Here is a 12361-nt window from a genome sequence, read left to right on the forward strand (position 1 = left end):
CGACTGATGAATGGATAAAGCAGATGTGGCACACAGATACAGTGGAATATTACTCAGCCATAAAAAGAAACAAAACTGAATTATTTGTAGTAAGGTGGATGGACCTAAATCTATCATACAGAGTGAAGTAAGTCAGAAAATGAAAAGCAAATACTGTATGCTAACACATATATATGGAATCTAAAAAAAAAAAATGTTCTGAAGAATCCAGGGGCAGGACAGGAATAAAGATGCAGATGTAGAGAATGGACTTGAGGACATGGGGAGGAGGAAGGGTAAGATGGGATGAAGTGAGAGAGTGGCATGGACATATATACATCACCAAATGTAAAACAGATAGCTAGTGGGGTCCAGCCACATAGCACAGGAAGATCAGCTCAGTGCTTTGTGACTACCTAGAGGGGTGGGGTAGGGAGGGTGGGAGGGAGACGCAAGAGAGAGGGGATATGGGGATATATGTGTGAGTATAGCTGATTCACTTTCTTATACAGAAGAAACTAATACACCATTGTAAAGCAATTATACTCCAATAAAGATGTTAAAAAAATAAATAAATAAAAATAAAAGCCTTCGTTATTGCCCCCTATTACAATTCAGTGTGTAAGTCACTGGTAGATTATTGCTACTTTCAGAAAACAAACTAATTTATTAGTGTTGTAACTTATAAAATTTAAGTATTTTTGAGATTCTTTTTTCAAGCTATAATGAAAATTTCCAAATAAACCCAAAAGAAGAGAGAGCAGTACAATGAACTCTCATGTTCCTATTACCCATCTTTGGTAACCATCACCTTTTCAATGTTCTTCAGGAAATTTTTTTGAAAGTGGAGCTTTCATGAATCCCAAGAAAAACCTATAATCCACTGCAGTGGATTTAGATTAATTAAACATTTCTCAATCTTCAAAAGATTCCATCTTTTTCACTCAGGATGATTTAGTTCAAATTTAGTGGACTAACCTCAGGGAAATGGCTTATTTTCTTATGTGAATAGTTTAATTTCTCTTCATTTCAAAACCAAAGTTAGAATATCAAACCAGAGGGAGAGCTCCAAAGATATTACACTCATCTAGTTATTACTGACTGTTTCCTTAGTTGTCTAGAAGATGCTGTAAACTTCTGACCCATGTAAGAACATGGGTAAATCTTAAAAGTCATTATGCTAAGTAAAATAAACCACACACAAATGGCTACATACTGTGTGATTCCATTTTTTATGATATTCTGAAAGACAAAACTGTAAGGGCAAAATCATTTTTAAACTCTCACTAGTTTCTGGATACTTGAGCTCATACTTCTTTCTTCCTGATAACCTATTCAGGAATATCTTAACTTCCCAAGGGAGACAACGGCAGCTGACTTTTCTCTTTTGACATTTTTTCCAGACATGTAAGAAAGTCAGAGATTTCAAAGCAGTACAAAGAGAAGGAGAGACTCACTTACAGTTCTGGATTACACGCATGCACACTGGGGTTTGACTGATCTTAAATGTACAGATTTATCTATTTCATCTTTCATAATGTCTTCTTTATTATACTACATATGGAAATGTCAGTGAAAATTATTAAACTAGTAAATACATTATGAAAGTCATAAAATGTTAGTTTGCATTACATTTCAATCAAGAATTATGGCTAATCCAAAGCACCATTCATTATCCTTCTCTTTTTCTAGTTCAGTGTCTGTGATACTGGACACTCTGTGGGTATCTAAAAGGTCATTTTCTAATATACACCAGTAGCCCTTGGGGTTGGGAGAAAACCACCCTGCAGTCGTGGCATGATTGCTTTCATTCTGAGATATAATACATATCATTTTAGTGAAAGTCATAAAAAGAATGCAGAAACAAAAGTGTGAACTCTAACAATAAATAGGAAAGATGTTCTGAAAATTTCTTTGAAACAGGTGAGGAGTAACTAAATTTAAAAAATAGATAACTCTAGCAAGACATTATCACAAACTGCATAATTTTTTTGTTACTTTGTAGAAAAAAATATGCTTTCCTTTTCCATAAATGTTCTGCAAACAATATTTTCCAAGTTTCTTGAATTTACTTCTCACAATATTCTAGGAATTAGACACAGGTCCTGCTATGAGGAGGCTTACAGTGTAGTTGAAAAGACAGAACAGGTTCCACATTTACTCAAAACATGAATGAAGGAGAAGAAATCCCAAAGTAACCAAGTTTACCACAACATGCCAAAATTGGCAGAATTGGGAACTTAAACACTAAATTCAATTTTTAAGAAATAAATTTACAATTTTACACACATTCTCTATAGATGCATGCCTGCAACTATAACCATAAGAGAGTAGAAAGTAAAGAACTTCAGAACATAGGACATTGGTTGAAGGGACAATGATAAAAAAAAATCAGCAATAGATCATTCCTTAAAACACTTAGGGGGACTTTCTTGGCGGTGCAGTGGTTAAGAATACACCTGCCAATGCAGGGGACATGGGGTCAAGCCCTGGTCTGGGAAGATCCCACATGCTGAGGAATAACTAAGCCCGTGTGCCACAACTACTGAGCCTGCGCTCTAAGGTCTGCGAGCCACAACTATTGAGCCCATATGCCACAACTACTGAAGTCCGTGCACCACAACTACTGAGCCTGAGCTCTAAGGTCTGCGAGCCACAACTACTGAGCCCACATGCCACAACTACTGAAGTCCATGCGCCTAGAGCCCACGATCCGCAACAAAGAGAAGCCACCAAAATGAGAAGCCCGCATGCAGCAACGAAAAGTAGCCCCTGCTTGCTGCAACTAGAGAAAGCCCGCAGCAACTAGAGAAAGCCCACACGTAGCAACAAACACCCAAAGCAGCCAAAAATAAATAAATATATAAAAAAACCAAAAAAACACTTAGGGATGGTTTTATGCATATTAAAAAAAAATGAAAATATCAAGAAATGCCAGATTATAGAGAAAAAGGCAGTTTTGCAAAATCATTTTATTCAAAAGTGGTTCATCTTACCTCAGCTACCAGTTGCTGAAGAGATGGTGAAGCTACAGAGTAGAGACTTGAGTTACCGCTTACAGGACTGTGGAGACTAACATAAGCCACAACATTCTTCTGCAGAACCTTCTTGAAATCCTGACATTAAAAAAAAAAAATCTATCTTTAACAGAAATAAAAGTAACAGATTCCACTTTACCTGTTACATGTTGAATAATAAACACTTCCTACCTAAAATCATTACATTGCATAATACTCTCTTTTTTTTAATGTAAAGCCATCCCATACTATTTACTAGAGTACCCAAGGGTCATAAAGGGGTTTTAAATAAGGGTGGTGATGAGTTTCATATAACATACAACAAAATATTTTAAAGCATGTTCATGTTCCTAGAAAAGGTAAAAATTTAAGAGAAAATGTCCCTATATGGTTAATATAGTATGAGATTCAACTTCAGACTACAGGATGGAATATTTGCTCTAGTGACAGCATTTAATTTTACAGTCATTGAATTAGAGAACAGACATGGATAAATCACTTCAGTGTTTAATAAAACCAGCCCTTTCCTTTGAAGTGTTGAGCTACTTTTTGCACAAAGCAGCTTTTTATTCTGAGCAAAATAAGGCATAATACAATTGTGGCCTTGCACATATTACTTGAAGTAAAACCTGATGCATTTCATCCACATTAGTAGAATAAAATAATTCAGTATAATAGTTTTCCACTTTTCTGCTAAACCCTACTTCCAAAAATTGAAGACCACTGATCCTATTAATAATGTACCACTAAGAAGTCCTTCTGTTATTTGCTTCCTTTTCTTGTGCAAATATGTAATGAGTAATTATCATGATGGCAGTTCTATAGATATATTCTAAAAATTGTATTATATTATTTTGTATCTTAGAAACATATCTTTCTTCTTCCAACACTATCAGATGAAAGTCTGCAAGGACTAGTACACCTAGCAAATCAATAATATTATTCCTAGTTCATGTTGAAAATTCAGCTATACCTCTGTAAAAGAAGTGAAAAGACAGTTTATTTAAAAATAAATATTTTAAATAAATAGAAATGATGAACTGTGGTTTACACGTAATATTGTTATTAAAAATGTCCATTATTACACAAGAGCTATAGAAAAACAGATTCTAATTAAATACTACCATACTGACAATGTCTATATGTCAGTCCACTTAACTCTCATGAGAACCTCACAACCTAGGCATTAGTGTACTCATTGGAACAATCAAGTCTTGAGAAGTTAATCTTGCCTAAGACCACTTGTTTTATGGTAGAGAGGATTTGAACTCAGATTTCTTTGACTGCAAAGTCTATAGTATTTCCACAATAGCCTGAAGATGAAGATTCTTCACAGGAGAAATGGTACTTTTTAAAGAACCTATTTAGTAAAATGTTATAATTTTCCTCAAGGATTGAAATCAGTATTGAGTCAAATCTCTAATAACTTTATCACTATAAATTCCATTTGACCAGTATAACCTAATCTTTTTAATTACAACTCTGAGTTTCAAGGGGTTCCTGTGTAAGCAAAATTAGAAAGGGCATTATGACCTGTCAACAAGTGCTTTCCTTACTCATCTTCGTTAGGGAATATATTTAGCACACAAATTGCTTTCTTCTAAAAGAAAATCTTTCATTTTCAGAAGGAGTAGGTTTGATAAGAGTAGACAGAACAGTAAAACTAATAGTTTTCTAAATTCCTCCTCAACCAGATTGTTACAAAAAGGCTTCATGAACTGTATTGAAATAATCTAAGATACAGCAATTTACAATAGTACATTTTATAAGCTAATAATCAAATCCATATATTATTCACCATTTTCTTTGCTTATATATTTTTGCTCACCTAGTCAAGGAAAAAGCCAGAAAGTGACTGGATGTATAATTAGTTGTCAAATATGCATACATACATATAATAAATACTCTAAGACAGAGGTCCCTAACCTTTTTGAATAGGAAGAGACTTTTCTACCATAAACATTTTTTCCTATAGACTCCCCACAGTACAGTAGTTGTATTTTTAGTATCTGTTGATTGAGAAACTATAAAATTACCAAAAGGTACAACGCAGTCAATAATCAAAATATTTTATTAACTACAAAAATATTTACTTAATTTGAAAATGTAATTGTTCACATACACACAAGGCCACAATACTGAACAAACTGCAGGTTACCATGCATGATGCTCAAATAAATTCAAGGACTATTTGCAGTACACTTCACTTTCCCATGCAGAGGGGTTAAGGATATTTAGGAATTTAAGTTAGGAACTATTAATGTTACACAAGCCTACTTTGAGAACACAGCTTAGAAATACACATGCTAATTTAGAATTAACATGAGTTGACTATGAAATTTATTAGATAGATATGGAGAAGGCTGTATGAGATAGTAGAATAAATTTTTGGAAAGAATCTTAAAGACATTTTTTTTAAATGTGCCTTATTGTTACAAGAAAACTAAAACATTGTTTTCTTTATGATAAAAAATTCTGAATTAGTAAAATCATCCCAGATCACAAATACACTCCCCAGATTGTTTCTTAAATTGTTTATATCCTTAAAGTATGGAATTTGGAATAGAAGTTTGAGAGATTGGTTCAGCTATTACATTTTCCATCTTACTAAAAATCTGTCAATTTTAAAATGTTTTGTCAGCAATGGAATTTCTTTATTTGAACTAGTTCTTTTGAGTAATGGGAAAAAATTCACACCACTAATTTGAATACAGAAAAGCATTTCAATTTGCAATGTGTGAATCTTGATAAATTTTACAACTGTAAAATTTTTCTCATTTTGAAGACTTCTTTCTCTCAAAATAAAAAGATCTTTGCTATTTTCTTTTGTATACCTTTTTTGATTTTTCTTGATAGCCAATAGACATTTTACCTTTTTTTTGAGTGATTAAATGAAATGAGAATTTCTCATTATATATTTGATATTTTTTTCTGCAAAGCTGAAGCAGTATACAAACTAGGATATCAAATGGTTTTATTTTCCTAGCTAAAGTTGTGTAGGTTTTTTTCCTACATATTTCCATTAAACTTCTTTTTATAAAGTCATAAAATAAATAGAATATCTAAGAGTTTTATGATGTTTTTATTGTTGTTAATGTGGCATCAATCCAAAGTTGTCATATCCCATTAAAAACACAGTGCATTTGTGAGACACAAACATATCAGAAATATTTGAAAATGTACTCCAGTTGTATTCTAACTGTGATCCATTGCACACAAGATTTCATTTGAACAAAGGCTTCCTAAGGTAGTTAGATAAGTGGATAGGTAGAGATATAGGTAGAAAAGAAGGAGCAGGGAGGTAGGGGTGTAAGAATAGAGGGAGGAAGGATTGAAGGGAGGGAGAAAACAAGGGTAGAAGGAAGGAAACTGCTATTTTGAGTCCAATCCCTATATTGTTTAGGTAAGGTATAATGCTAAGTTAATAAACATTTTACATACAAGATTGTTTCCTAATTCCAGAAAATTGCTAGAAAATTAAAAAAAAAAAAAGGTAATGGTATGTATCACTTGACCCTTTCTTGTCCAGTGCCTGTCAACCTAAGAAGAAACACAATAACCAGGTAAACACCACTGTGGGTGTAACAGTGTGTAGGTCTGGTAGCAATAAGAAGATACCTGTAGATCATACACAAATCACTGTGGTCTAACTCTAATTCCCTAGCATTCTTAGAAGTGATCTCAGCAAATGAGCATACTGCACACCCTGGTTGAGACGCACATTCTTGTTTATGGCTTTATCAATTTGACTTTGTCTACTTTAGTCCAGAGCAAGAGCGAGAGTGAGAGCGAGAGAGTGACTGCGCAATTTTGAGAGCAAGGCATAGTAATTTATGCACGTTTACCTCTCCCCATTCATAGGAGCCAATATTTCCAAAAGCTGTTCCACCCCATGAACAGAAAACAATAGTGCGGTCTGGTCTCCACCCTCTCTTGACTCTTGACATCAAGGCCTGGATAAAAGCTGTGATGACGGCAGTGCTGCTGGCCCATTCTTGTCCATTATAACTGTATGCGGTATGATGATGGCTGCCAACTATGATATAACGGTCTGCAAATAGAAGACAACAAGAGCCATTATAATACAATATACATCTTAACAATAAATTTAATGACATTTACATGATCCTATTGCACAACCGAGCAATAATTATGCAAAATTGTTCTGATAATTAAAACTAACATTTTTCCCCCACTGCCTTGACTCACACGTGTGTATATCAAAGCAGAGGCAGCTGCTGAACTCAATTATGAATCCAAAGCTTAGATCCATATTACTGTCTTCTCAAGATGCATATTAATTAATGAAGTATACAAATATGCCACAATGAAACCCTTATCTAACATTTTGCCAGAATCATAGTGGGAAGTGCCCTATAAACAATGTGTATATGCTCAGTAAGTATTAATGAACTATTCATACATTTGAGGGAACAGTTATTCAGTAGCTGTAAGTATTAAAAATGTGGTAGTCATGTATGGACTTTGCAATAAATGAAGTATTTAGGGAATCAGTTTTCACTTCCAACTTAGAGTTTTAGACCCTCTCCTTTTTCTGATGGAAAAAATAAATCATCATCAAAAGTCATCCAAATACTTTTTCTTTTTTGCATATTTTATTTCACATCATCATACAAAATCCATTAGATACACTACTAGAAAGATCTCCATGACACATTGATGGCTTCTGAATAATGTATATTGCTGACAATTGTTAGTAATAAGGTAGACTAAAAATGTACCTCCAGAGTTTCCTCTGATTTTGCCAGTGAATGTTGTTGGTACACAGCTAAATTTACTTTATCAAGTAGCCCTAAAATCTGTGTAAAAATATTTTTCTTCATTAAGTGTCATTTCCTTAGGAGATGTCCCATAACTTGATGGTTAAGTGTACAGAGTTTAAAGCCTTTCTGCTTGGGTTTGAATCCAGGCCATTCATCTTACTAGTTGTATGACCTTAGAAAGCTTATTTAGGCTCTCATGCCTTAAATTCTTCAACCATAAAATGGGAATAAAAATAGTACATACATCATTCAGTTTTTTTGAGTTTTAAGTTAGTTACTATTTGTAAGGCACTTTGAATAACATCTGACATATAATAAGTACTACACATGTATGGAATGAATGAATCACACCTTGACTTCATGGCATCAAAACACTACTTTACTGGAAACATAACTGTGTGAAATTATTTTAGTTTTCCACACTGATATTGGAACCAACAATGAATTTGATCTGTCAACAATTTATCAAAACTTAATTAATGGTATACACAGTGTGCCTGCAATGTTGAATTGATTCACTCATCTCCCAGATATGTATAAAAATTCTGTTTGGAATTGTCTGTATTCTGGATAAACCATATATAAAAACCTTAATACTAACTGATGGTTATTTCTAATTTTCAGAGTCATTAAATAAGAAAAGTATGTGAATGAACAGCCAATATTTTTGTGTAGAATTCAAATAAATAAAATTGAGAAGCTTTACATATTATACACCTAGGAATACTACTAGTAAATTGATTTTTTAAATTTGGGTTTTTTTTTCTACATTGAATTCAATAAGTTTTTTTTTTTTTTATCCTATAGTGAGTATAATTTTGTACAGTTTGGTTTTCCAAAAATAACTAGCGAATGTAGCAATGATGATAAATATTTCTAATGCTTCAATTAGAGATCCTTATGATATAAATTTGTTGAAATGGTTGAAATGCAATAGTAACAATTTCCAAATTCATTTATATCTTGTATTTAAAGATATTATGATCAGAGGTTGTTCATCAGAGGTTGCTACTGTAAGGAAACCAGAGAGAAGATGTCCGTGAATTTTTAAAGAGTTGGCAGGCAGGAAACTTGATGGGAATGTAAAACTTGATCTCAGAATTTCCTGGGTTAGCAATTATGGAGTCAGTTTGACTAAGATCATGGAGAAGAATTATGCTCCAAGGATGACTTCAGTAAATATCCCAACCAAATCAATAGCAATGACACAAATGTACTAAAAGACTACTGCGTTCTACCATGTAAAACAAGCACAGCAGACAGTAATATGTCATTCAACCTCACAATATGTTCAGAAGTGTTGTTAATTTGTTAATATATTTGTCAGTTATTTTCACTTTTTTAGCCTATATAGTATCATCTGAAGATTCCATAAGCATCCCATAACAAGGTATAAAACTATTTAAAATGTAACCAGGTGATCCTTTTCATAAGCACCTTCAAAACCTAAGCCATGCAAACATCAGGCAGAATTGTCAGTGGACCAAGGGTCAGAGATGGGACACAGACTAACAATGAAAGATTTGAAAACCAAAATTTTTATTTTTTTTAAAAACACATAATTAAAACTAAAATATTTCCTTTTTAAAAAAGTCTTTTCTTGATATAAATAAAATCTTCAATGGTGTTACAGTGAATAAAAGAAAAAGAAAACATTGGTTTCTATAGCTTTTACTCACAGGTACATGCCAATTTAACAAATCTAAACTCTGTTTTCTCCGTTTTGTTTTGTTTCCCTCTTACACTCTCTACTATGATTTATCTTTGAAGGGATGTGGTAAGAAAGAATAAAGACTTGCTTCTTGGTTTTATATACCACCGTTTAGAGTGGTATAAACTTGTAATTACATCTAAAGTAGGACATTTAACTATGCTATTAAATTGATACAGAGCATTTTCTTGTGATATTTCATATAAAGTGTAGATTATAAATATTTGGGTCTACTTACCTGGAGATCTCGAGCCCTTTAAATATCCAACAACATTAGTAACTGTTTCAAATTTTGTGACTGTCTGAATTTGCATGCTGACAATTCTTTCCTCTGGGGGGGAAAAGAAAATTAAAAGATACTTATTTCTCTATATTCTGCTGGGTTTTTTTTTCTTAAAGCATTCAAATTTATTTATCCAATATGATCAGACAAATAATTCCAAACAACTGAATTTTTCTAGATAACCAACGTTACATTTTTCGGCAAATATGTATTTGAAACTTTGTGTAGACATTATTTTAGGTGCTTGTTATATAATGATGACTAAGATACAATTGCTAGCCTCATAGAACTTCAGAACCATAAATAGGCAATTCTAAATTTCACATTAAAAACTGCAGTGGCGTTCAACAGGAAAGCACACACAACAAGACCTCAAGGAGATGTGGACAACTCATATTTTTAAAAATGAAAAAAATCAGATAAAAATATTTTCAAAGAATTTTAAGTACTTGTCTAGCTTCAGAAAAATAGCATGTGAAGATGATTTAACTTTTTTTGTATGATTCATTATTACATTATCACATTGAAAACTATAAAGCATTACACAAATTAAAAGAATACAGATTCTTAAAGCTACACTTATTTTCAAATCTTGGGGTTTTCATTTCTACCTGTGTTTGTAGGTTTCTCACCTCTCTACTAAATCTCTGCCACCTGCCCTGCCTCTTTGAGTTCTTCTATTCATGCTCGATATTCAAAAATTTTGACAACAAATAAGGCAAAGACACCAATCAGAAAGGACTTCAGTCACAGCCCTGAAGTGGTCTTTGAAGGTCTTTGGTGATGACATGTGTTAATCCTGTATTTGATGGATCTTGGGAAGTCTGGGGGCTGGGGGTGGGGGTGGGAAGGTGGTTTCTCTAGGAGAGGTCCAAGGGCAGCCAAGTGGTACTGTTGGGGAGAGGGTGGCAATTAGAAAGCAAGCAATGCAAAGTAGACATGCTATACTGATGGGCCTTCAAATGTCACTTCTTACTGCTATATGAAAACTGTTATGATAAATAAGTTGCTTCTTTCTTTGAATGTGCCCTACTAACAATTTAAATAGAAAGTCAGTACACTGAAAAAATTATAACTAAACAAGAATAAAGAGACCTCAAGAGAACACCTGAGTGCCTCATATAGGAGAAAAGGAAATCTGCTTATTGTGTATTGTGAATATTGTAATCTGAGTATTGCAGTTCTAATTTACGTGCTATGCATTTCTGTTCAATATTTTTTAAGTACTATACTTTGTGAGGTTTTTTAGAGCAGTTTCAAAATACAGAAAAACTGAGCAGAAAACACAGAGTTCCCAAATACCCTCTCTCCCCTGCCCCTATTATTAATATCTTACATTAGCATGATCAATATCTGTTACCATTAATGAGACAATATTAATACATTAAGTCCATAATTTATATTAAGGGTCACTCTTTGTATTGTACACTCTATGGGTTTTGACCTAAGCATAATGGCATGTATCCACAATTATAGTATCATATAGAATAGTTTCATTGCCCTAAAAATTTCCTGTGCTATACCTGCTTATACTTTCCTCTCTCCTTTCCTCTTGAGCCCGTGGCAACCACTGATCTTTGAAATGTCTCTACAGTTTTGCCTTTTCCAGAATGTGATACACTTGAAATCATATGTTTGTTTTTAGTCATTAATCCCCTGTTCTAGGTTTGTTCCAAATTGTCCAGATAAATGAACTTTAGATGAGGCAGTCATGAACTTATAGTTGTTGTTTTTAATATTTTCATCTTATTTTTGAGTTAGAAAACCAGAGAAGATTCTTCAGCTGTATCTAAGATTCAATATTAATTTTTTTTTCAAATTCAGCAATGAGAAAACCTTATAATATGTACAAATGTAAGGTAAACTCCTTGAAATATTATCTTATATTAATATAGTGCCTTACAATTTATATTTCCATTTGCACACACATGTACTAATTCTCATTGGATCTCTTTTTCTCTGTGAAGCATTAATGAAGCTGTTATCCTTGTTACTGCATTTCATTTTAACCAGTGTCATACTGTTTTAATTAACATAACTTTATCATGACTGAAGTAATGGGTCCCCTACCACCACCACCACCAACATCATTGTCATCGTCTCTTTTAATTATTATTCAATGTCGGGGGATTTATGGACCACTACTTTCATATAAACTTTTATATTAGTTCGTCATGTGCCATGGAAAGACATTTCAGGATTTCATTAGGATTGTATTAAATTAATGGAACCATTTGAGAAAATCATGCATTTTTTCTATGAATATGGTATGCCTCTCAATTTATTTCAGTTGATTTTATGTCTTTTATGAAGTTTTATATTTTTCTTTATAAAAGGTTTGCACAACTATTATTAAATTTATTTTTAAGGTTTTCCTGCTATGTTAACAAAATATAGCATTTATAATTATTTTACTGTGTATAAGCATGCTATTTAATTTCATATATTAGTCTTATAACAAACCTTCTTGTTAATCTCCTATAGGTTTTAATGGTTAATCTATAGGGTTTTTATTTTTGTTAATTTCACTGTAGATATATACCAAAAAATAGTTTTGCTTATTCCTTTTAAAACTGTAAAGCTTTTA

At 32.9% G+C, this 12361-nt stretch overlaps 1 protein-coding gene across 1 annotated transcript in view; it reads right to left on the minus strand.

Annotated features, from left to right (window-relative positions):
• Window positions 1-12361, minus strand: part of NAALADL2 (N-acetylated alpha-linked acidic dipeptidase like 2) — a 1049119-nt gene that overhangs the window by 386243 nt on the left and 650515 nt on the right. The window contains exons 7-9 of the mRNA XM_027111590.1: window positions 9730-9822; window positions 6842-7047; window positions 2976-3095 (exon numbers count right to left, since the gene is read on the minus strand). Coding sequence (XP_026967391.1) covers window positions 2976-3095; window positions 6842-7047; window positions 9730-9822 — 419 coding nt within the window. The remainder of the gene's footprint in view (window positions 1-2975; window positions 3096-6841; window positions 7048-9729; window positions 9823-12361) is intronic.

Source organism: Aethalodelphis obliquidens, unplaced genomic scaffold (genome assembly GCF_003676395.1).
Source record: "Aethalodelphis obliquidens isolate GAN/ISIS:26980383/991018 unplaced genomic scaffold, ASM367639v1 scaffold1, whole genome shotgun sequence".
Taxonomy (NCBI): domain Eukaryota; kingdom Metazoa; phylum Chordata; class Mammalia; order Artiodactyla; family Delphinidae; genus Aethalodelphis; species Aethalodelphis obliquidens.